Raw genomic sequence first — 27,581 nt, 5'->3', positions numbered from 1 at the left:
TTTAGACACTTGCAGTGACAAGATCTACTTTCGTGTAATAAATAAAAAAAGCTTAAAGCACGGCCTGATACCTACACACAAATATAAAAATACAACATATACAGTTATTCAAATTTTGTGATAAATAATTTTTGTTGTTGGTACGTTTAATCATTAATACATAAATAGCATGTATATATGAAAACAAATAAAAATATTGATTCTATGGCAAAAAAAAAATGTTATGTGCTCTTCCGACAAATAAAAAAAACTGGTTCTGATCTGCAGGATGTGTATGTACAGGCTTTTACAACATGTGGATGTATATGGCTACCCATTCCAACTCTTCATACAGATGAAATATGTATCAAGGATTTCGGTTTGTTCTATGATTTTTTAAAGATTTTCGGGAGATTTTTTTAAAGATCTGCTTTTTAATAACTGGCGAGTTCGCTGATGTATGTAGCCCAATCAATATTAGTCTGACAAATTACAAGTTACAGTTATTTCAATATTCGCCTTGATTTTTGACAACTATTTCCGAAGGGTGTTTTAGATTTTCCTGCATACAAAGCGTATAATATTTTTTCGTATGAAGGAAATCTAGACACTTTTCGAAAAAAAAAATAGTCACAAATCCATCGGAGTAAAATTCATTGTGGTACAAACGGCAAACGCAAAAAATTTAGGGAACTCTAAACAAAAGGTCAGACTTTTCTTAAAATTTTCAAGCTTTTTCGACACATTTTTCGCTCTTATTTGGAATCCAAATCTATAAATAAGGTTTTGGTTGAAAAGATGGTGGTTCGGACTATAAGCGAGCTTTGGGCAATTTTGGTCGAAGAGCTTTTGTTTAGCTATATTGTATTAAAATAATTTGTCAAAAATAGACGATTGTGAGCACATGAAGAAATCTATTTGTACTATGGCACTATTGTGAATATTTGCACTGCATAACTGGCAGTAGCTGTCATACTCTAGATGGCAGCGCAAGTGTTGATATTTGATAAGAGACTTTTATATTGGTTGCGCAAGATGCGCACGGGTCCGGCTCGTAAATTAAAAAAAAAAGTTTTCCAAGTCGGATAATTTAACAAAAAAAAAAAAAAAATCGAAGAAAACGACGTCTCGAAAAATGATTTCCCGAAGTTTTCTAAAATGCATAACTCCCAATTCCTTGGAAAAAATTTGAAAAAAGTGTATATAGCATAAAACCCAAATTTTATCGATGCAAAGTATATTGGCATGATGAGTTGGATTTGGTTGGACAGGCTTGCATACTACTTCATGTTCATCATCTTTAATTGCAGCTTAAACGCTTAGCCAATTCGGCCGTGGAGTAACAAATCACACCAGCTATCCCGGTTTCACGATAACTGAGGCCAATTCAGGCTTCATCCACTTGTCACCTCCAACACAATGGAGGACTACGCTTCCTCTGCCTCCAAATACGGGTTTCACCCAGCGAAGCCTTTGGATTTTAAAGCACTGCCTCGTACCTAGGCTGGATAGCTTCGGTAGAGATTTTCCATAGTGTTCCTAAAGCTGCAGTTACCCACCGACGTGTGTAACGTACGTATACGTATGCCGTACGTACACATTTGAGCTAAAAATTTATGCCCGTAGTGGCAAAGAAAATATTGTTGCCATTGACCTGTTTAAATGCATGCTTATGGAAACATCAACTTTACTATTTTTTTATTTTTGATGTTGTAAAAGGCTGGAATTAATATTAAATAAGTATAAATATATTACATATTTATAATCTGAACTTTTACATAATTATTACGAATTATTTCCAAAATTTTTCAAAATTTTAATTAGGTGTTTTTGCATAAAAACTGCAAACGGTCAAAAATTAGGGCGCGAAAGTTTACTAGGCAACTCTGTCTAATGAGAGAGCGATCAGCTGACACGTTCTTACGGAAAAAATTAAAATTGCTTTGATTTCTACATTGCACATTCACAAGATAGGTCGTGTCAGCTGACACGTTTTTTGTACGTACGTTCGTGGGTAACTACAGCTTAATACTGTGTAATACAAAGTGCTTGCCAATCAGTTGCGCAATGTATATACGCGAAAGCACCCACAAGGCCGGCTTTTGCAGCCCCGCACTAGTCCAGCAAACAAAGCCTCTAACGTTGGATAACTTTTATGTAGGCAAGTAAGATAGCAAGTGTAATATTGACTAAAGAAAATTGTTAGAAAACTACACTAGTAATCGAGTCGAAAATGATTAGAGAACTATTGCAAATTCAATTCACAATATAATCCTATTAGTGAAATACTTAATACTATGTTCAAACAGAAAAACAAATTGAGGCAATTTCGATTTAAATGGAGTGGTGTTCATACAACTCAATTTAGCTTACACAATAGTAATTTGATAGCTGGTTGGCTCATCTCTACTGCAAACAACATACCTTTGTTCAGACTGTAAAAATGTGCATGTTGGTATTAGGCGAATGGAATGAAAACATAAAACTTTGAAATTTTTGTGTGTTGTAAGAAAATGTGTTCAATGTTTTGGATTCATTTTGAGTTTGCAATTTTCTTTTGACAATCCCTACTCCAGTGAAATGAAAAAAATAAAATCAGCTGATGAGACAAGCCAACCATATAGTTGAGCCATACGTAACTGACGTTTAAATCTACTCAAACAATTTATTACGCATTTTTTTTTTAAATTGGCAATTAATTATTACAATTTATTATATGATTATTTGCGTCATAAATTGCCCAAATGGTATAAATTGCGAATTTGAGAGCGCTGTGTTTCTCTATTGTCTCTTCGGTCATCCTCTAATGTTATAGTTTCCAGAAGAGGCGTATTAATCGAATCTTCCTCTAATCTTAATATAACTTCAGTATTTGTTGGGATATAGCGTCTGCAAACAGTTCATATACCTCAACTTCAAGACCACAAATCTTCCAGAGAACTTTTTCTCTCGAACACTCTAAGGGCCATCCCATCGTCCCCCAACACCGTCCATGATTTCGAGTCATAAATCGGCATATTTATGATGGGCCATTTACATTAAAGCATGATCTTTGTTCGCCAAAAGGGGGCTCTACTATCATTTGCCTACTCAGTCGAAAGTAGCTCTTTTGGGAAATAGTTCGTTTGTTTGATATGGTATGCAGTCAGGACTAGTTCCCAGATAAAGGATGTCCTTCACATTCCCGAATTGTTTTCCGTCAACAGTGATGTTGCTCCCTCGGGACCAAAAAGGGTCCTCAGTGATATCCTCTATGCCAGGAATTTCGCGGAGAACACCGTTCTTAAAGTTAAATACCCTGAACTCGAAGAAGAGGAAATCAATTCCCCAGGGAGACGCGCGTTACTCCAGCTCATCTTCGATATGGGTACTGTGCAACAGGTTAAACTCTTACCTATCCAGAATCACCCCGACATACATAATGTATGTCCTGCTCTCAATTTGTCCCCACATGACACCAACCATCTCTTTTATTGCAATGTTGTACCAACAGCTCTAACACCCCTCTCACTCTGGTTCACCCCTGTTGAAACTGCAAGTTTCCTTGGGCTATCGTTAGTGGATATTGATGACAACTTTTGATGGTCGCACCTCTTGGATGGGTCGAAGCACTGCTACAACAACAGAACCGAAATACACACATTCCATGTATTTTGTTTTGTTTTTTAATGCTCTGATTTAATATCAAAACCGTACGGCCAAGCAGAAATTGAAATGCAAAATCAGATAAAAAATTACCAATCATCTGTAAGATTGTCCCATGAGGAAGAAAGAAGAGGGACGGAATAGTGAGAAACTTCTGGAAGTTGTAAATAAATTATGAAATGAGGATGAAAAGAGATGCGTGGTAGAACAGAAACACTTAACTCTTACTTATGCGCATTTATCATGCCATGGATTTTGGGAATCCCGAGGCATCCCGTAGTATGCAACTCAGAGATATGTGGTAGAATAGAAACACGTAACTTTTACTTATGCGCTTTTGTGTTATATAGGTCCTGCCAGACGTAGCTAACTGCAGGCCTTCAGAAATATCACATCCTTGCCCGTACATGCCATACACTGCAGACTTTGTGGTATACTTTTGCTCAACATCTCCCACATTGTAAACTAAATGCCTTGAGAAGTATCCGCCGATGACACTAGTTAATTGGCATGGTAATAGGGCCATGAGAAAGTGATTGTCGAATTGGGTATCTTGCCACTGCTATAATAGAAGGGTAATATCCCACAATGTTCAAAAGCATAGTTACGCTATTTGGCTCTATGGTGGGGTGTATATTTGGTCTTTTAATAATAATAAATTTGTGTTGCAATAAACATATCGTCGCCCGCTAGCCAGAAGCATGAATGTGCAATTTTTACGATTTTGTGTTAGATGCCTCTTTGGATTACCCTTTAGATTCTCTAGGTTCTACTTAAATCTAGAGCTTCCTACGTACATGAAACCCCAATAATTTGCAATACCATTTCCACGAATGTACAATTCAATCACACAAAGTTGAGCCAGAAAAATGAATGTAGCATATTGTATGACACATTCGTTGATATGGCTAAACAATTTTTACAATTTTTGAAAAAAATAAGAACAGCACATATTCGTATGTTCCATCGTTCGGGTATACGTGCCTGGTATTCTTCAAACAAAATTACACCGATGCAAAATTTTTAATAGCTTAATATCCTAAAAATAATAGTTGTTTAAAGGAAGGCGAATCGGTTTATTCGAAGCCGTTACCTCTTCCCGAATCAAAACTAAAATACTTGGAAAAATTGTGTGAAAAACTGGTTATACCAAAATAATATCATTCTTTTTATAAAAATCTTGAGGGCAACGCTTTTCCCGAACCCAACATTTTAAACGGTTCTGATTCTGATGAGAATAAGAACTAGTTCGATGTTTGCAATAATACCTTAAATAAAAACACATTGTATATGAAATTGAATTGAATTAGTGTATATGAAATTGAATTGAATGTGTAACTTTCTTCATTTACATACATACTTTCGATAAGTCAAAGCCGCAGATGTTTTCCCAAGTACTGTGATGCTCCGAATCCCAATCCGCCAACGGAACTGGCCTATCAGGTCTTGGCTTGGCCCTAACGTTATTTAAAAATCAATATGCAGTGATTTTTTACGTCTTTTGAGGTTAAGGCCATACCATTACCAGTTGGGCCAATTCTTATAGCTTATTCGGATTCAGCGCATCAAAATGCATAGAAAGCATGAGCAGATTAACCTGATCCGACTACTTTTAATTTTTTTGTATAGATGTGTTAACAAAAAATATATCAGCATTTTAAATTTTTGTTGTGCCAGAAAAATGAATATGCTAAATCTCGGAGAATAGAAGGGATGCGAGCAAAACAGTTATCTCAGTTAAAAGAGCATAGTGTGAGTATAATATATAAGTACATCTTTACACTAGAAACTAATTCTTCTAATTTTGAGAGAGCAATAAACTTTGAAGCTCGATTTTCCAACATTTTCATTTTGGCACATTCATGCTTCTGGCAAGCGGGCGACGATATACAAATGCGATGAGCCCGACCCCCACTAAAAAAATTTTCTACAAATTACAAATTGAAATATTTGACGATTTCGGCAACATATGCTAGATCATATCGCTCATTTACTTCAATAGTGTCATAACTCAAAAAACATGACTTTTAAGTTAATAACATATAAACGTACCCAATATCATGATCTATGTTGTATAAAAAAAACCTTGTTATCATTTAAAAATTTACCACGTGCTATAAAAATGAAAATATATATATATAAGGGCAACATATGGCAGTTAAAATCTTTGAATAGCTCTCCTGGAAAATTGTGTTTTTTGAGTTATGACACTATTGAAGTAAATGAGCGATATGTGCTGTTTTTCATGGCTGAAGTACACTGGAATGATTTTCTCAATTTTCCAAGGAGGTCTATTTTCAAACAAGTTGTTGACGTGACCTGTTATGTAGCTGGACTATGCGACCTTGGTACGCACCCGACGGTCAGTAATTACCCTGTAGGAAAGTCAGTAATTAGTTATAATAATTTCTTAACGTATGGCACATTTACGATTTATTTTTTGAGTGTTAACAAACATTTTTATCAACGCCTGAACCACTACAACTACGATGATGTTACTCTTACTAACACAACTAAAGTTAAAATTTTGGTGACCACTGCTTTAAGGCCTTTCGCTTATGTAATCTCCATTACATAACGGGATGCAAATTTAAAGAGAAATGGTTCTACCAAGGTTACTACTTCGTCATAGATTCAACATAGTTCTTGTTGTTGTTGTAGCAATAAGGACACTCCCCGAAGGCACTGGGGAGTGTTATCGATGTTGATGGTGCTTTGCCGGATGAAGATCCGGTACGTTCCGGTAACAAGCACGGCTTTCCAACCCCTACATCCATAAGGAACTTGGGGTCGTAAGAGCTTCGGCTGTTAAAGAAACAGGATTCGGCACGTGTAGGTAAGGTTGATAATTGGGTTGGAGAAGCTATATATTGCGCTGGCAACCCCTTGAAATGGTCGCCTCTTACGACAGGCATACCTGCCGTGGGTATATTCTAAGCCCCCTAACCCACTGGGGGTGAATCAGCATAGTACATTTCGATAATGACAAGCATCTTATATATTAGTCAATTCGTATTAAACACGCTTAAATCAATTACAGGGTTAGGTTAGGTTAGGTTACAGGGAATTCGATAAAAGTACATAGAGGAATTGAAATCCAAACTAGGAGTGTCATTTTACGCTACGAATAATGGAGAGCTAATACTTCAGCAAGCAGCACTGAAACAAAAAATTCACAATGGAAACGATGGAGGAATCAATTATTTAGAAATCACGATAAGTATTGAAAAAATTACCAACAGATTTAATTACGACATATATAGAAAATCAACACCCACCGACACAATAATATATAGCATTAAGAGACTTGGTACACAGGCTTGAAATTATACCTCTTACACAAAAAGCATATAAGAGAGAGCTGGGAGTAATATATATATGCATAAATATATATTGCTGCAAAGAAGAGATATAAAAAAGCACTAGTAGAAAAACCCAGAAGAAATCGTAGGGAACTAAAAAGAAGTAATGAAAAAGAAAGTACTACTGGGACGACAATGACGTATACTGGAAAGACAACTCATAAATTGGCTAACTTTTTTAAGAAATACGACATTAGCAAAGCGTTTAAAACGTCGAACTGTCAAGGGCGACAACTAAGAACCAACACCAGCTCAGAGGACCCGATTAGCAGCCACGGCATATAAAGACCTACCTCAGAGAACACATAAGAAATTACAGCAAAAAAAAAAACACGGAATTCAACCATCATACCAGAGTCAAACTTTGCGGATCACATGGTCGAAAATAAATGCTCCCCAGCAAACATCAACAAAACAGTCAAGGTCCTTCATATGGAAGTAAAAGGCCGACGTCTGAACATACTCGAAAACAAGGAAATCTACAAACAAAAGGCATTCGACGGAAGAAAAATTAAATAATAGGCAAACACTATTCCTAACACAATATTTGAACCTTAAAAACTTTTATACAAAAAACAAAGTAATCACACAGGTACAACAGACAAACACGCATCAACAAATAAACACAAAACAATAAAAAAAACCAAATCAACAAACACACAAAAGATATCAAAAGACTAAAATTACTGATTTCTACCTTTCTCAGCTAGCCACACAAGTTGATAAGTGAAAACCCGAAACCGATTTGTCTCCAAACCAAATTTGACAAGGGATGACGGACAATCGTTCCGATATACATCAAGAATCCGTAATACTTGATTGTTTTCTGGCAGCCCATTTTATCTGTTACAATTGGAAGAGTGTTTTATAATACGAACTAGTAGTGGTTTCGAATGCATAGAAGCGCACCAGTTATGAACTGGAGATTTTCCTGAAGATAGAATGAAATTACATACTTATTGAGCAAATGAATCGAACAGTTGATTGTGAAGCGTAAAATCTTGTTTTATTACTTTGACATCTGCGTGTTCCCTCTATTCTCTGGGGTTTAAACTTGAAACCCCCAAACTTGCTTATCCGTATAAAAATTCAAGAGCTATATGAATTCAAATTTCGCTATCACTTAACACTTAATCTATTTATTATTTTCTCGTGCTATATATATATAATCTACATAGATATGTATGTACATTAAGGTGGTCCTTGAAAATCAAATAAACCCCTGTTTTCCGCTCTTATTCCTTCAGACGGTAATACGTAGATCAAAAACGCAATATAGAGCTAAGGGTTCTGTAGGGATACTTAAAATATTGTAATTGAGGTCTTTGATTTCCTTATACCCAAAATCGATAATAATTGACGATAATCAACATAGGTTTGGGAAGGTGCAAAGGCTAGCATGCCTGAGTAAGACAGGCGCAGTATGTAGCGTCCTCAGGAAGGGTTAAACGTAATTTTTTACTTGACGCCGTGCAGGCACTGGCTTCGAAAGAGGGTCTAAGACTAAGAGAACCCAAAATGTGGAAATTAACCGAATATGGGCACCCGATGGAACTAGATTACATGACGAGAAGAAAATTAAACGGAATCACAACTGTCCTTACGTCCCGTACCGTTCATATCACTTCCAGGCGCAGATCACAAGATATCCTTCAAGGAAGGAGTGGGAGGAAAGCCTTGACAGTGGTGAAGGCTAACAAGCTACACAAGTGACTCGAAAATGATGAAGGGAGCTGTAGCTGGAATGTACTCAATGTATCTGCAGACAAATAAATCGTATCTTCCACTTGGAGGTGGATGCCATAGAGAGAGCAGCCAGAATGCTCCAGGAAAGTACGGTCCCAGATATCAATGTAACGATATTTGTCGACAGTCAGTCCACCTTAAAGCATTAGAATCCAACGTCTATAACGTATCTAAATGTCCACCTTTGCTAGGTCCGCGGATGCAGCGATATTAAAAGGAATGAATTTGCAGATGAGATGGTCAGGAAAGGTTCCGAAATGGACATACGCGAGGAGGACAGCTGCGTGCTGGGTTTTCTCCTAAGGGAAATAGAGAAATATGAGGTAAGGCCAAAGGACTTGCTTCAAGCAAAATAAATCTGCAGTGAGAGTACCCTCGGGTATCGTCACAGGTCATTCCGCTATTGCACTATGTCCTGACGGTGGCGCATACCAAAAAGCTCCCTCTGCCGAAGCTGTCGGTATATGGAGGAAGAGAAGGCTATTCATCACTTTCTCTGACGGTTAGATGTCTGGCTACACGGTTTTCCCGACAGTCTGGCAGAGGTTGGGAAGGTGGATTATTCACTCCTACTTACATCTCTCATTTAGAACGGTATTTGAAGAACTTTCAAGTCGAGCTTACATCATTTCTGTTATCGGCTCCAGCAAAATCATAGTACATAGTATCATAGTACACAGTTCTCCTATTTGGATCATTCGCTTGTGTGCATCACTGTCTCTAATCACTATGATATTATAATCGCAATAATGAGTGACAAAATAAGCAAGCGAATCATTTTAAGGAATATATGATAAAGTTGATAAGATTTTGTGAATAGGTAATTAAACTTTAGACAGGCATTGATGATATGGTATGAACAATACAATATACAATATTCAATCACATCAGCATACATATTAAAAGTTTGCTACAGAATAAATACCTCTGAATACCGTACGGCAAGTATTTTTGCCGTCTTTGAAGCCAAAGGTACTATCAAAATATTAGCAAATTATGAAATGTTAATTCGAGTGAGAAGGAATATAATTAACTCAGATGTGAGAAGTGAGAAGTATTTTTCCTTATTTAAATATTCCAGGCTCTTTTTGACCAAAGCAGCCATATAAACTGTGTAAGAAAGTCTTGAGTGCGCGGTTAAAAGTTGTAGCTTAAATTTTAAGCCATTCATCGGTTTAAAAAATGTTTCAAACTTATTTGGCCAAAGTGGAAAAGTCTCAATTTAGAGAGGTGGGTAGGCTGCGACCTAATGAAAAGCCGTTTTGACGCCATAAACTTGTTTGAGCCTACTGAGTGCTACATCGGAACCAGCACGAGTTTTTTTATAAAAATTAAGAATATTTAGAGTCCGCATTTCTGATAGTCTACCCAGATTTTCCATAAAGGGTCCAAAACGTGTTCTAGCTTGTCCATATCTTTACAACTTCTGTAGTGGTCATCATACGGAACACCCATCTTTTCCGTATGCGTGTCGAAAACCCAATGACTCGTGCAGACCGCTATAAGTTTATGTGTGTTGGCCCTAGATCTGCCCAGTTGACTCCGTGTCCTCCTTTCATTGAAGTCTGGCCATGTAGCTCCTGAAATTGCGCAGCCCGCCGTGTTGTTCACTCAAAAATTTCCTGCACTTTCTTTCGCTGAACCCGTACGTACCAGCTCATCGGCCACATCATTTCTTTCTTCTGTTTAAAATACACTACATTATGACGGTAGTTCGAATGACGTAAAAATCTCTAAGGAATGCGTATATATGGCATACCTGAGTCCATTTTGTAGCCATCGATTTAGATTAGTATACCATTTATCCAATGTTCCTACTCATCCAATCATTCCTACTCGGAATGATAGTGATAGCATCGCAGTAAAACTGCATTTTGCGGGGATAATAATCTATTACGGAATTTAAAGATCTCGGCGGAAGAAAATTAAGGATACTGCTATGCCCTTTCTAAGAGTATTTTCAGCACCCGTATTCCCCGAAGCTCAGTTCGGTTATATGTTACTGTCTATTGGTAGCAGCTTTTGGATGGCGTCTTAAGCCGCCGTGGAGCAGTTGCGACTGGCTCCGGTAGCACCACGGCACGCATTGCGCTGAACTTTCTGTAGGCTGGTGAGATTGTAGTTCCTACTAAGAGCTCCCCAATACACTATAGAGCCGTACGTCAACCTTGGCACCACCACTGCCCTAGGCCTTCCGAACACGCTCCTTGATGAACGCTTTTCAGTTGAGTTTGGAATAGATCGTTAGTCCCAATTTACACCTGGTTTTTTTTATACTCAGCGTGCTTTGCCCACAGAATATATTAACTTTGATTGGATAACGGTTGGTTGTACAGGTATAAAGGAATCGAGATAGATATAGACTTCCATTTATTAAAATCAGTAGATATCGAAAAAAAATTTGATTGAACCATGTCCGTCCGCCCGTCCGTCTGTACGTTAACACGCTAATTTGAGTAAATATTGAGATATCTTCACAAAATTTGGCACACGAGCTTATCTGGACCCAGAATAGTTTGGTATTGAAAATGAGTGAAATCGGATGATAACCACGCCCACTTTTTATATATATAACATTTTGGAAAACACAAAAAAACTGATTATTTAGTAAATAATACACCGAGTATGTTGAAATTTGACGAGTGGACTGATATTGAGACTCAGGATAAAAATTTAAAAAAAAATTTTTAAAATGGGTGTGGCACCGCCCACTTGTGATAAAATAAATTTTACAAATATTATTAATCATAAATCAAAAATCGTTAAACCCATCGTAACAAAATTCGGCAGAGAGGTTGCCTTTACTATAAGGAAAGCTTTGAAGAAAAATTAACGAAATCAGTTAAGGACCACGCCCACTTTTATATAAAAGATTTTCAAGATGGTCGTGGACGAATAAAATAAGCTATATCTTTGCAAAAAGAGCTTTATATCAATGGTATTTCATTTCCCAAGTGGATTTATAACAATAAATAGGAAAAACTTCAAATTTAAAAGAATGGGCGGGTCACAGCCCCTTTAATGACTAAGCAATTTTCTATGTTTCGGGAGCCATAACTCGAAGAAAAATTAACGGATTATAGTAAAATTGTGTACAAAAATTTTCCCTATAGTAGAAAATATTTCTAGTAAAATGGACGGGATCGGTTAAAGAACACGGCAACTTAGATATAAAACAAGTTTAAAAGGGTCGTAGACTAGAATAATAAGCTATAACTTAGCAAAGAATCGTTTTCAATCAATGATATTTCACTTATCAAGTTTTATTTTTTTAAACGTGCGGTGCCACGTGTTATGTAGAAAAGTAATTTATCTGAAATGAAATGTACAATTGAAGATCACGCTGAGTGTATAATGTTCGGTTACACCCGAATTTAGACGCCTTTACTTGTTTTTAATTCTATTTGGTTCTAACTTTAAACTAAAGAGATTCTAAATTCTCAAAAATTGTTTAAAAAAATACCAAAAATGTAAAACAAAACAAAAAAGTTTAAACTTACTGCTCTTGATATGGTATTTTTTACAGTTGTACAAGCTCAGTGTGTAGAGCGCGTGATTCCGTTACGGAGCACTTCGATTTGAAACCTGCCAAAGGATCCCATAAGTTTTTATACTCAGTTGAGCAGAGGGGTTGGTTGTACAGGTATAAAGGAATCGAGATAGATCTAGACTTCCATATATCAAAATCATCAGGATCGAAAAAAAATTTGATTGAGCCATGTCCGTCCGTCCGTCCGTTAACACGATAACTTGAGTAAATTTTGAGGTATCTTGATGAAATTTGGTATGTAGGTTCCTGAGCACTCATCTCAGATCGCTATTTAAAATGAACAATATCGGACTATAACCACGCCCACTTTTTCGATATCGAAAATTTCGAAAAACCGAAAAAGTGCGATAATTCATTACCAAAGACGGATAAAGCGATGAAACTTGGTAGGTGAGTTGAACTTATGACGCAGAATAGAAAATCAGTAAAATTTTGGACAATGGGCGTGGCACCGCCCACTTTTAAAAGAAGGTAATTTAAAACTTTTGCAAGCTGTAATTTGGCAGTCGTTGAAGACATCATTATGAAATTTGGCAGGAACGTTACTCCTATTACTATATGTATGCTTAATAAAAATTATCAAAATCGGAGAACGACCACGCCCACTTAAAAAAAAATTTTTTTTAAGTCAAATTTTAACAAAGAATGTAATATCTTTACAGTATATAAGAAAATTATGTCAACATTCAACTCCAGTAACGATATGGTGCAACAAAATGCAAAAATTAAAGAAAATTTCAAAACATTCTTTTTCATTTAATTTGTTTAGGATACTTTTAATGCCATAAGTCGAACAAAAATTTACCAATCCTTGTGAAATTTGGTAGGGGCTTAGTTTCTGGGACGATAACTTATTCCTGTGAAAAGAGCGAAATCGGTTGAAGCCACGCCCAGTTTTTATACACAGTCGACCGTCTGTCCTTCCGCTCGGCCGTTAACACGATAACTTGAGCAAAAATTGATATATCTTTACTAAACTCAGTTCACGTACTTATCTGAACTCACTTTGTATTGGTATAAAAAATGGCCGAAATCCGACTATGACCACGCCCACTTTTTCGATATCGAAAATTACCAAAAACGAAAAAAATGCCATAATTCTATATCAAATACGAAAAAAGGGATGAAACATGGTAATTGGATTGGTTTATTGACGAAAATATAACTTTAGAAAAAAACCTTGTAAAATAGGTGTGACACCTACCATATTAAGTAGAAGAAAATGAAAAATTTCAGCAGGGCGAAATCAAAAGCCCTTGAAATCTTGGCAGGAATACTGCTCGTGGTATTATATATATAAATAAATTAGCGGTATCCAACAGATGACGTTCTGGGTCACCCTGGACCACATTTTGGTCAATATCTGGAAAACGCCTTCACATATACATGTAAGCTTGAATATGCTTCATTTATTATTAAATAGTAATTAAGTATATTAAGAAGAATGATTAAAATATGAAAGTGAAATGAACATTAATGGTTAGCAAAAATTACTGCAAAATTACGACTGCTGCTGCTGAGTGGTTACGATGACGACTGACTTCTTTATCGTTGCTCTTGTTCCTCTTCTCTACTTCGTACAGGGGTGTTACTGGTATTATTCAGGGCTGCCATCTCACATACAACTACCACAACTCCCTTTTAAAAGCCTCATTAATACCTTTAATTTGATACCCATATCTTACAAACACATTATAGAGTCACCCCTGGTCCACCTTTATGGCGATATATCGAAAAGGCGTCCACCTATAGAACTAAGCCCCACGCCCTTTTAAAATACTCACTAACACCTTTCATTTGATACCCATATCGTACAAGCAAAGTCTAGAGTCACCCCTGGTCCATCTTTATGGCGATATCTCGAAAAGGTGACCACCTATTGAACTAACGCCCACTCCCTTTTAAAAAGACTCATTAACAGCTCTCATTTGATACCCATATCGTACAAGCAAAGTCTAGAGTCACCCCTGGTTCACCTTTATGCCGATATCTCGAGAAGGCGACCACCTATACAACTACCACCACTCCCTTTTAAAACCCTCATTAATACCTTTAATTTGATACCCATATCGTACAAACACATTCTAGAGTCACCCCTGGTCCACCTTTATGGCGATATCTCGAAAAGGCGTCCACCTATAGAACTAAGCCCCACGCCCTTTCAAAATACTCATTAACACCTTTCGTTTGATACCCATATTGTACAAACGCATTCTAGAGTCACGCCTGGTTCACCTTTATGCCGATATCTCGAGAAGGCGACCACCTATACAACTACCTCCACTCCCTTTTAAAATACTCATTAACACCTTTCGTTTGATACCCATATTGTACAAACACATTCTAGAGTCACCCCTGGTCCACCTTTATGGCGATATCTCGAAAAGGCGTCCACCTATAGAACTAAGCCCCACGCCCTTTTAAAATACTCATTGACACCTTTCATTTGATACCCATATCGTACAAACATATTCTAGAGGCACCCCTGGTCCACCTTTATGGCGATATCTCGAAAAGGCGACCACCTATTGAACTAAGGCCCACTCCCTTTTAAAAAGACTCATTAACAGCTTTCATTTAATACCCATATCGTACAAACAAAGTCTAGAGTCACCCCTGGTCCATCTTTATTCCGATATCTCGAAAAGGCGACCACCTATACAACTACCACCACTCCCTTTTAAAACCCTCATTAATACCTTTAATTCGATGCCCATACCGTACAAACGCATTCTAGAGTCACCCCTGGTTCACCTTTATGCCGATATCTCGAGAAGACGACCACCTATACAACTACCACCACTCCCTTTTAAAATACTCATTAACACCTTTCGTTTGATACCCATATTGTACAAACACATTCTAGAGTCACCCCTGGTCCACCTTTATGCCGATATCTCGAGAAGGCGACCACCTATACAACTACCACCACTCCCTTTTAAAACCCTCATTATTACCTTTAATTTGATACTCAATCGTACAAACACATTCTAGAGTCACCCCTGGTCCACCTTTATGGCAATATCTCGAAAAGGCGTCCACCTATAGAACTACCACCACTCCCTTTTAAAAGCCTCATTAATACCTTTAATTTGATACCCATATCGTACAAACACATTCTAGAGTCACCCCTGGTCCACCTTTATGGCGATATCTCGAAAAGGCGGCCACCTATAGAACTAAGGCCCACTCCCTTTTTAAATACTCATTAACACCTTTCGTTTGATACCCATATTGTACAAACGCATTCTAGAGTCACCCCTGGTCCACCTTTATGCCGATATCTCGAGAAGGCGACCACCTATACAACTACCACCACTCCCTTTTAAAACCCTCATTAATACCTTTAATTTGATACTCATATCGTACAAACGCATTCTAGAGTCACCCCTGGTTCACCTTTATGCCGATATCTCGAGAAGGCGACCACCTATACAACTACCACCACTCCCTTTTAAAACCCTCATTAATACCTTTAATTTGATACCCATATCGTACAAACACATTCTAGGGTCACCCCTGCTCCACCTTTATAGCGATATCTCGAAAAGTCGTCCACCTATAGAAATAAGCCCCACGCCCATTTAAAATACTCATTAACACCTTTCGTTTGATACCCATATTGTACAAACGCATTCTAGAGTCACCCCTGGTCCACCTTTATGCCGATATCTCGAAAAGGCGACCACCTATACAACTACCACCACTCCCTTTTAAAATCCTCATTAATACCTTTAATTTGATACCCATATCGTACAACAAACACATTCTAGAGTCACCCCTGGTCCACCTTTATGGCGATATCTCGAAAAGGCGTCCACCTATAGAACTAAGGCCCACTCCCTTTTAAAATACTCATTAACACCTTTTGTTTGATACCCATACTGTACAAACGCATTCTAGAGTCACCCCTGCTCCACCTTTATGCCGATATCTCAAAAAGGCGACCACCTATACAACTACCACCACTCCCTTTTAAAACCCTCATTAATACCTTTAATTTGATACCCATATCGTACAAACACATTCTAGAGTCACCCCTGGTCCACCTTTATGGCGATATCTCGAAAAGGCGTACACCTATAGAACTAAGCCCCACACCCTTTTAAAATACTCATTAACACATTTCGTTTGATACCCATATTGTACAAACGCATTCTAGAGTCACCCCTGGTCCACCTTTATGCCGATATCTCGAGAAGGCGACCACCTATACAACTACCACCACTCCCGTTTAAAACCCTCATTAATACCTTTAATTTGATACTCATATCGTACAAACACATTCTAGAGTCACCCCTGGTCCACCTTTATGGCGATATCTCGAAAAGGCGTCCACCTATAGAACTAAGCCCCACGCCCTTTTAAAATACTCATTAACACCTTTCGTTTGACACCCATATTGTACAAACGCATTCTAGAGTCACCCCTGGTCCACATTTATGCCGATATCTCGAAAAGGCGACCACCTATACAACTACCACCACTCCCTTTTAAAACCCTCATTAATACCTTTAATTTGATACTCATATCGTACAAACACATTCTAGGGTCACCCCTGGTCCACCTTTATGTCGATATCTCGAAAAGGCGTCCACCTATAGAAATAAGCCCCACGCCCATTTCAAATAATCATTAACACCTTTCGTTTGATACCCATATTGTACAAACGCATTCTAGAATCACCCCGGGTCCACCTTTATGCCGATATCTCGAGAAGGCGACCACCTATACAACTACCACCACTCCCTTTTAAAACCCTCATTAATACCTTTAATTTGATACCCATATCGTACAAACACATTCTAGAGTCACCCCTGGTCCACCTTTATGGCGATATCTCGAAAAGGCGTACACCTATAGAACTAAGCCCCACACCCTTTTAAAATACTCATTAACACATTTCGTTTGATACCCATATTGTACAAACGCATTCTAGAGTCACCCCTGGTCCACCTTTATGCCGATATCTCGAGAAGGCGACCACCTATAGAACTAAGCCCCACGCCCTTTTAAAATACTCATTAACACCTTTCGTTTGACACCCATATTGTACAAACGCATTCTAGAGTCACCCCTGGTCCACATTTATGCCGATATCTCGAAAAGGCGACCACCTATACAACTACCACCACTCCCTTTTAAAACCCTCATTAATACCTTTAATTTGATACTCATATCGTACAAACACATTCTATAGTCACCCCTGGTCCACCTTTATGGCGATATCTCGAAAAGGCGTCCACCTATAGAACTAAGGCCCACTCCCTTTTAAAATACTCATTAACACCTTTCGTTTGATAACCATTCTGTACAAACGCATTCTAGAGTCAACCCTGCTCCACCTTTATGCCAATATCACGAAAAGGCGACCACCTATACAACTACCACCACTCCCTTTTAAAACCCTCATTAATACCTTTAATTTGATACCCATATTGTACAAACACATTCTAGAGTCACCCCTGGTCCACCTTTATGGCGATATCTCGAAAAGGCGTCCACCTATAGAACTAAGCCCCACGCCCTTTTAAAATACTCATTAACACCTTTCGTTTGATACACATATTGTACAAACGCATTCTAGAGTCACCCCTGGTCCACCTTTATACCGATATCTCGAGAAGGCGACCACCTATACAACTACCACCACTCCCTTTTAAAACCCTCATTAATACCTTTAATTTGATACCCATATCGTACAAACACATTCTAGAGTCACGCCTGGTCCACCTTTATGGCGATATCTCGAAAAGGCGTCCACCTATAGAACTAAGCCCCACGCCCTTTTAAAATACTCATTAACACCTTTCGTTTGATACCCATATTGTACAAACGCATTCTAGACTCACCCCTGGTCCACCTTTATGCCGATATCTCGAAAAGGCGACCACCTATACAACTACCACCACTCCCTTTTAAAAGCCTCATTAATACTTTTAATTTGATACCCATATCGTACAAACACATTCTAGAGTCACCCCTGGTCCACCTTTATGGCGATATCTCGAAAAGGCGTCCACCTATAGAACTAAGCCCCACGCCCTTTTAAAATACTCATTAACACCTTTCGTTTGATACCCATATTGTACAAACGCATTCTAGACTCACCCCTGGTCCACCTTTATGCCGATATCTCGAAAAGGCGACCACCTATACAACTACCACCACTCCCTTTTAAAACCCTCATTAAGACTTTTAATTTGATACCCATATCGTACACACATTCTAGAGTCACTCCTGGTCCACCTTTATGGCGATATCTCGAAAAGGCGTCCACCTATAGAACTAAGCCCCACGCCCTTTTAAAATACTCATTAACACCTTTCGTTTGATACCCATATTGTACAAACGCATTCTAGAGTCACCCCTGGTCCACCTTTATGTCGATATCTCGAAAAGGCGACCACCTATACAACTACCACCACTCCCTTTTAAAAGCCTCATTAATACCTTTAATTTGATACCCATATCGTACAAACACATTCTAGAGTCACCCCTGGTCCACCTTTATGGCGATATCTCGAAAAGGCGTCCACCTATAGAACGAAGGCCCCCTCCCTTTTAAAATACTCATTAACACCTTTCGTTTTATACCCATATTGTACAAACGCATTCTAGAGTCACCCCTGCTCCACCTTTATGCCGATATCTCGAAAAGGCGACCACCTATACAACTACCACAACTCCCTTTTAAAACCCTCATTAATACCTTTAATTTGATACCCATATCGTACAAACACATTCTAGAGTTACCCCTGGTCCACCTTTATGGCGATATCTCCAAAAGGCGTCCACCTATAGAACTAAGGCCCACTCCCTTTTAAAATACTCATTAACCCCTTTCATTTGATACACGTGTCATACAAACACACTCCAGGGTTACCCTCGGTTCATTTTCCTACATGGTTATTTTCCCTTATGTTGTCACCATAGCTCTCAGCTGAGTATTTAATGTTCGGTTACACCCGAACTTAACCTTCCTTACTTGTTTTTTAATACAACTGTAGAACCCTCTGGCTTAAAATTTAATCTAGGCTCTGTAATCTAAAGGCTGAACCAAATTTGGTGTGGTTATATATACATACATATGTGCTACAAAGAAATTTCGGATTCACTGGTGTAAAGTACTTTCCTGACGAACAAAGTTTACTCATCGTCTTTGAAAAGAGTCTCATAGTATATGTCCACCTCTCTACCTGTAGTAAGCTGGCTACGATAAGTTAATTGTAGAGCCTGTATTTTGCTCGCCAAGTTTTAGTTCTGCCTGGGTGGGTAAGAGGAAATGGATAAGTGAATGAATAAGGTCATTGTAAGACAAAGTATTCGAAAATTTATTTTTCCTCCAAATGCCTGAAGTTACTACAGAGGTCAGAAAGTGCCGTTGGGTTGCGAGAGTTCGGACATCGGTTGTGCTCAACTAAAACTATTTGTTTTCCACAAACAAAGGACTCTACAACTTTTCTACGGCCCCCCTCAACACTATCTAGAAAACTATATATATTTCCTAGTTGGAAGAAAATCAAATATGCGAAATTTTTTTAGACATTCCAGTTTTTACTGATGGGAGTAAAATGGCTTGCGGATAGGCAGTGAAAATTTGTGCTACGCGGATTGGTACCCCACATTTATCTAGCATGTTTGAATTAAAACTCTTGGGATCTCCATCTAGACTAGATGAACCCAGCGATTTGAGCCAGAAGGTTTTCGTTGTCGGCAAAAAATAATTTGTTCTGTCTGGAAAATGGTCAAATTTCGTAAGAATGCTTGTCACTGCATCATCACTGGAGAGAGTATCCAGCTCCCAGCGATGGCCCGGGTGTCAGAGTGCAAGGCAACATAGACCTTCTAACCCTATACTTCACATTGGACCACTGGGACAGAATCCTGTCCAAAAATATCCTTAGATATTTAACCCTATCACAGAGTATCATCGATACTCCCCGAATCAGAAAGTGTCAGCGGTACTCCTTCGGGGATCTTATACGTCCTTGGCAAAACAAATCCAGTTTCTTTTAGCATGGGTTGACAGCCGGTCCACTTGACTCAATCCACCCAGGCTCTATGTTAAGTTAACACTTTAAGCCATCCCGCAGGATGTACAGAAATCGAACCGCGATCAGGACTACAAGATCATCTGCGTAAATAGCCACGCGATTCTAGCGTTACCAGAAGCAAAATTTCAAAGTTTTATTGCGCAGTAGTTTGTTATTGTATTCAACCAGAGAACCTCGACACGTACACAAACCCACTAGGCCCCATCTCAAAAAGTTGCTACTTTTGCAAATTATAACTAACCTCAAATTCTTATTGTAATCATTTTTCAGATAAACCAGTACAAAATGGCACAACCCGATTTACTCAGCAAAGAGGTACCCGATATAGAGGTGAGCTAAAATAATTGTATTCGTTTATTATATGAAAGTTTACTATTTTCCACGTCAGCAGAACCTGATGGCACTAAATCCACGTGTCAAAACCAAATGTACAGTTCTACCGACTGCCGAAACGAAAGTTAACAAAAAACACTGGAAACGCAATAACGACCACCAACCAAATGTGAGTTTACGATACCATAAAACTGCCCTCCAATTTCCAACTCACTCTTTCCTTCCCTCCATAGGGCTGCTCAAAGTTGCTCAATAACTTCGATGATGTCAAACACACCACACTCTCGGAACGTGGTGCTCTAAGAGAGGCAGCACGTTGTTTAAAATGTGCCGACGCTCCATGCCAGAAATCTTGCCCTACTCAGCTGGATATCAAAAGCTTCATTACCAGCATTGCAAATAAAAATTATTATGGTGCTGCAAAAGCTATATTCTCTGACAATCCTCTCGGTCTCACCTGTGGCATGGTATGCCCGACTAGTGATCTATGTGTAGGTGGCTGCAATCTCCAAGCATCGGAGGAGGGACCCATTAACATCGGTGGTCTGCAGCAATTTGCAACGGAAATATTCAAAGAGATGGGCGTGCGACAAATAGTGCCACCGAATGTGAAACCATTGCTGCAGCCCAATAAGAAAATCGCTTTACTAGGCGGTGGTCCGGCGTCGCTGTCATGTGCTACCTTCTTGGCGCGTTTGGGTTATAAGGATATAACAATTTATGAGAAACGTTCTTATTTAGGTGGTTTGAGTTCATCAGAGATACCGCAATATCGTCTGCCAATTGATGTGGTTAACTTTGAAATTCAACTAGTAAAGGATCTGGGCGTGAAATTTGAGTTGAATCGCAGTTTGTCTATGAGAGATTTGACGGTTAAAGTAAGTCTTATATTTTCTGTTTGTGAAAATGTAATCTATAGTATGAACAAATATTCGCAGGGTTTGCTCGCCAGTGGCCACGATGCACTCTTCTTGGGTATCGGCTTGCCTGAACCAAATGTCGACCCAGTATTCGGTGCTTTGGACGAGTCTATGGGTTTTTATACCTCTAAGAATTTCTTGCCCAGTGTTGCTGCTGGTTCGAAACCTGGTTTATGCGGTTGCAAAGTTAACCAAGCCCTCCCGCAGCTAAGAGGTAACGTTATCGTTTTGGGTGCAGGTGATACAGCTTGCGATTGTGCTACATCGGCATGGCGTTGTGGCGCTAAACGCGTATTTGTTGTCTTTCGGCGTGGCACCACAGGAATACGCGCTGTACCAGAAGAGGTAGAGTTAGCACGTGAGGAATGGTGTGAATTGTTGCCATTCTTAGCACCCAGTAAGGTGATCGTTAAAGACAAGAAGGTAGGCATATGGTTGGGGATTAAAATAACTCGTTGAAAATTTACTTTAATCCCATTCTAGATACGCGCTATGGAGTTCTATCGTACAGAGATAGACGACAATGGCAAACTGTCTGTAGATAAAGAGCAACCAACAACTCTCAAAGCGGATTACATCATCTCCGCTTTTGGATCAGGTCTTAATGATGTTGATATTATTGAAGCGCTTAGACCTATGGTACTGGATCAATGGAATCTGCCTCGAGTTGATGCAAAAACTTTACAATCCAGCATTCCTCAGATCTTCTGCGGTGGTGATTTAGCCGGTCAGGCCAATACGACAGTGGAATCGGTGAATGATGGTAAAATCGCCGCTTGGAGTATGCACTGTCATCTGCAAGGCCTATCACTCGATACACCCGCTGAGCTACCACTTTTCTATACGGACATTGACAATGTCGATCTTTCAGTTGATTTGGTTTATGAACATACCAATAAGGCTACCGGCAAAAAGGAGAAGCATACGCTCAAATTTCCCAACCCTTTTGGTTTGGCGTCAGCGCCTCCTACCACCAGTTCGGCTATGTGTCGTCGTGCTTTCGAGCAGGGTTGGGGATTCGTGGTCACTAAAACATTTGGTCTCGATAAAAGTTTGGTCACAAATGTGTCACCACGTATTGTGCGCGGTAGTACCTCAGGTTATAACTATGGACCACAGCAGGGTGCTTTTCTCAATATTGAGCTAATATCGGAAAAGCGCGCTGAATATTGGTATCGCTCGATACGCGAACTGAAACGTGACTTTCCCAAACAAATTGTTATTGCGAGTATTATGTGTGCTGCAGTGGAGGAAGACTGGAAAGAGATGGCCAGCAAGGCGGAAGCATGTGGTTCCGATGCATTAGAGCTCAATCTCTCATGTCCACATGGTATGGGTGAGTCTGGTATGGGTTTGGCTTGTGGACAAATTCCTGAATTGGTTGAAGAAATCGCCAAATGGGTTAGCGAGTCTGTGAAAATACCGGCATTTGTGAAGCTCACGCCAAATATTACGGATATAGTAAGTATAGCAGCGGCAGCTCAACGTGGTGGCGCCGCTGGTGTCTCGACCATTAATACCGTGCAAGGTTTGATGAGTCTGAAAGCAGACGCTACACCTTGGCCTGCAGTTGGTATTGAAAAACGTACTACTTATGGTGGTGTTTCAGGCAATGCAACACGTCCCATGGCACTGAAAGCGATATCTTCAATTGCTAATGCATTGCCAGGTTTCCCAATACTCGGTATTGGTGGTGTGGATTCAGGTGAAGTGACCTTACAGTTTTTGCAAGCGGGTGCCAGCGTTGTGCAAATTTGTTCGGCTGTACAAAATCAAGATTTTACACTGATCGACGACTATACGACTAGCTTGAAGGCTTTACTATACTTAAAAGCGAATCCACCGCCAACGAGCCCCGCGCTGTGGGACGGACAATCGCCACCGACACCAAAGCATCAGAAAGGCAAGCCAGTAGCGCACTTGACTGGTGCGGATAATAAGGTAGGTGGACATGATGAAACTTTTGCGTTCTTCTGCGTCCTAATCTCGTTTATTACTGTAGACCTTAGGTTTCTTCGGACCTTATAAAAAGCTACGTGAAAACAAACTTTATGAAGAGGGGCTGAAAAATGGGCCGTTATGGAATGTGAAGCTGGAATCTACTGCTTTGCGTGAAAATGGTGCACCAAAACCTGCGCTTAGTGTAAATGAAGTTATTGGACGCGCTTTAGATCGTATTGGTACCTATAAGAAGTTGGACAACACACAACAGAAAGTTGCGTTAATTGATGATGTGAGTAAAATAAGGTACTTAGTTTTCTCTTTGAAGGCGAGGTCAGAACCTTTCATTAACGTTCTACTTTGTTCCGAAACACATCTTGAAGGTTTTGTGAACTTCGAATTAGGATGCCCATTTCCATTTAGCTTTGAAGAAAATAATTACAAGGACTTCTAATGATTGACTTGAAGATCACATCTCTCCTAAAGACATCGTAAAACTGAGTCTTTCGAAGTTTCACTAAAAAGCGTTGAAAGACCAGATTGATCTCAACATGTAATTTAATTGTAAAACAAATAGAGGATTGCCTAAGGAACAAACAATTTTACTCTAGAAGTATTGCTGGATATCCAAGATGTGTTTAATACAGCCTTTCCTGAGGACATTGCAGGTATTAAATTAAATAGGCTTAAGAGGTCATCTCCGTAAGCATTATGAGGAAATACGGCACCTGAGAACACAGTTGCATGAAAAGCACAAGCAGGTCCTCAGTGATATCCACACACAGGCGTAGGACCTCTATGCCAGGAATTGCCCGGCGAATCCAGTTCTTAAAGGAAAATGCCCAGTGCTCGCAGAAGAGGAACGCACTCTCCTTAGGGAAACGCTTGTCACTCTAGCTCAACTTCGATCTGTGTACTGTAACAGGTTAAACTCTTACCTATCCAAAATCAACCCCGACATACAAAATTTATGCCCTGCTTGCAATGTGTCCCCACATGACACCAGCCATATCTTCAATTGTAATGTGGAACCAACGCCCCTAACAACCCTCTCACTATGGGTCCCCCCTGTTGAAACTGCAAGTTTGCTTGAACTCCTGTTAGAGGATATTGATGACGCCTATTGGATGGGGCTGAGCACCGCTACAACAACAAAAACAGGACATTGGAAGTGCTTGATTTGAAGTGGTTGATTTAGGATACGAGTAACTATTATTTAAGTTATTAACAAACTTCCGCGCAAAAGCATAGCTGCTGCTGACTGAGCTGGGACAACAATTGAGTGGAGCTAGAGGCCGGTGGTTGCACAACCTGCGCGATATTACGCAGGGCTAGCTGGACACAGTGGCATGGAGTAATGCAAACTAGTTGGTAACCCTGGCAAAACTGGTTGTTTTTGCGGAGAGATATAAGTTTCCCTCTTTTAGGATTCCCTTGGTTGGCGCTGGTATTTTCTGATAAGATCAGAAATTATTTTGGACACTTTCTTGGAGGACCAATGCAGAGTATTGGCAAGCGCCAGGAGCCGGAAACTCTCGCCGAGGATTGATAACAGGCTTCATAGAACGGTATTAAAGTCGATTCTACTCTATGCTGGTCTAGTGGAATGCATTGAACAATGCCAAAATTTAGTATCAATAAAATGGACCGCGTTGATTGGTACCAGCGGCAGATCGTTTATTACAACATTGAATGCTGAGCATACATCTTGTGGATAGGCGGCTGTGGCCCGATAGTTAATCAGGATATGGGCTTTCTGACTACCGTATTTTATTTTTTAATCAATATTGACTTTATACCAGATAGGACAGACTATTGTGTTCATCAGCGGTTTTCTGTCAGGAGCTCAATGTAAACTGAATTCCATCTACCCACTTTAGCATCTTCCAGGCGGAAGTTGCCGCAGTTCCGTAACAAAGGATGCTATGGATGGGACGCTATTCACTATTACTATGGTTAGTAAAGAATTCGGAATTACCCTGTGCCACCTGTGATCTGATTCTGTACAATGCGTGTCGCGCTAGCTTAAGAAACTCTGAACAGACAATAACTAGGTATTGCAGGGTATTGCGGGTGGGCAGCCAAAATTATTGGGTTTTCCTAATGTAGGCTAACATAAGATTGCACAGACTTACCAGACCTTCCATCCATTGTGAATGATAACTAACTGTGATATCTTCTGCATAGACGTCAAAATTCCAAAGTGATTGGATCACCTGATTTGTATTTGACTATCGCTGTCTCATTCTGTATCTCTTTCTATCACCCGCTGAAGAAAGGCGCCGCCATATTGAACACCCTGTCAAAACGCTAAAAAGTAGCCATATTGAACATCCTGTTAGGCATTTGACAGATAAGATATCACACTTAGTTATCATTCACAATGTTTCCATCAGCTAGATTTTGGTTACAGGGGTGCGGACTTTAGTACTTTTAGTCACACTGGTGTACAAATACACACAGGTATTTGACTCTACCGGTTCTCGATGTGTTATTTTTCTCTAAACACCCTTTAGTCTAGGTCGTCGAGCCACGTATAGATGGGGCAAACGTTATAACATCAATCTGTCGACATCGAGTTTCGTATCGCCACCTTTTACAGCACCTCTTATGCCAAACCGCGACTGGTATACTACAAGCCTGCAAACCATCGGAGTGTTATAGAATGCTTCCCCTTCTTGAATTGACGCGTGGCCTTTTAGATGGTTCTAATCCAGATTACAAAGTTTTCTTTCCGGTATTCTGAAAAATCGTATTTGTGGTGCGATTTGACTTGGTTAACATTTGAGAAACTTCTTTGCAGGAAGTGCGGTTTGCTTGAAATTTGGTACACAAGTTGCTTTTTGCTGAGTTAATACTTGAGATACTTTTTTTCAGGAACTAGGTGAAGGACGGGCCTTTAAAAAAATATGAATTCATAGTGATAGGGAGAAGAAAAGGAAAGTAAATATGGCAAGGAAGATGTAATGGTATGGTAGTGGCAGAGGTTCAAGGAAGGACTGAAGCAGAAATAGACAAAGGGAAGGGGAAAGGACAAGGGAAGCTCAGAGGAAAGAGAAAAAATTGGTGAGGGAGGTGGAAAAGAACGAAGGCAGAGGGGAAATTGAGAGGTATGGCAAGAGATTCAGAGGTATAAAAATTAAGTGGGAAAAATGGGTAAAGAAAAAGTAGTGATGAGTTAGTGGAATAAATATGAGGCGAATGGAGAGTATGAGCTAAAACTAAATAAATAATATATAAAATTAGTTTATCTGCAACATCAACGCGTGTTAGAGCTAGTAGATACATAAAATCTAATGAGACATAGGCCATGCTTCCTTTCAAATTTTTGGTATTCAACTTTTGTTTGTGCAATATGGCGTAAGATCAACAAAACAGTATAGCTCCTCAAGACCTTGTGCTTCTTTCCTTGCGCAAACGTGCAGCCGTTCCTTAGTTCATCACTTCTTTTCTGCATACATATTTAAAAAAATTGTATTTAATTTTTTCAGGATATGTGTATAAATTGCGGTAAATGTTATATGACATGCAATGACTCTGGTTATCAGGCCATACAATTTGATGCCGATACGCATATACCACATGTGACCGATGACTGCACCGGCTGTACGCTGTGCGTGTCCGTTTGTCCCATTATCGATTGCATTACGTAAGTATTGAATTCTTTTTATATTACGAAGATATTTTTGAATATTTACAAACATTTTTTTTTTTGCAGCATGGTACCAAAAACAGTTCCACATATCATCAAGCGGGGTTGGGGTGAGAATACTCCCATATATGCACATGCGCTTAGTCCCGTGCAATAAAAAATCGATGACAATTCAAATATTTTATATTTTTCACTATCATATTTTCTTTTTACTTATGTTTTTTTTTTAGCAAAATGTATTAATGTATTATTTCAATAGTAAGCTTCGAATCATTGAGTGCACATCAAACACTCTTTCGTGACTTCGTCAAAACGGCGAATCCAGCAACCATTTAAGACAGTTTTTTATAAAGAAAATTAACAATAAAAAAGGAAAATACACATTTCCCAAATAAA

The 27,581-nt window shown here is 39.2% G+C and overlaps 1 protein-coding gene across 3 annotated transcripts; it reads left to right on the top strand.

Moving 5' to 3' along the window:
* su(r) (dihydropyrimidine dehydrogenase su(r)) lies at positions 1–27,581 on the top strand. 3 transcript variants are annotated; one of them, XM_067783927.1, is made up of 9 exons: positions 1–140; positions 20,610–20,669; positions 20,731–20,841; positions 20,906–21,550; positions 21,611–22,015; positions 22,076–23,533; positions 23,595–23,825; positions 27,025–27,182; positions 27,252–27,581. In XM_067783927.1, exons 2-9 carry the CDS (start codon positions 20,625–20,627, stop codon positions 27,340–27,342), a joined length of 3,144 nt encoding a protein of 1,047 aa, XP_067640028.1. In that variant the 5' UTR covers positions 1–140; positions 20,610–20,624; the 3' UTR covers positions 27,343–27,581. The 3 variants fall into 3 exon arrangements, with proteins under 3 accessions (XP_067640028.1, XP_067640026.1, XP_067640025.1); XM_067783925.1 differs by having other exon boundaries at positions 20,728–20,841; XM_067783924.1 differs by lacking the exon at positions 1–140 and adding an exon at positions 5,322–5,376.

The sequence above is a fragment of the Eurosta solidaginis genome, chromosome 4, assembly GCF_040869045.1.
Source record: "Eurosta solidaginis isolate ZX-2024a chromosome 4, ASM4086904v1, whole genome shotgun sequence".
NCBI classification, from domain to species: domain Eukaryota; kingdom Metazoa; phylum Arthropoda; class Insecta; order Diptera; family Tephritidae; genus Eurosta; species Eurosta solidaginis.
The sequence above is the reverse complement of the archived record's forward strand: the minus strand, read 5'-3'. Positions and strand labels throughout refer to the sequence as shown.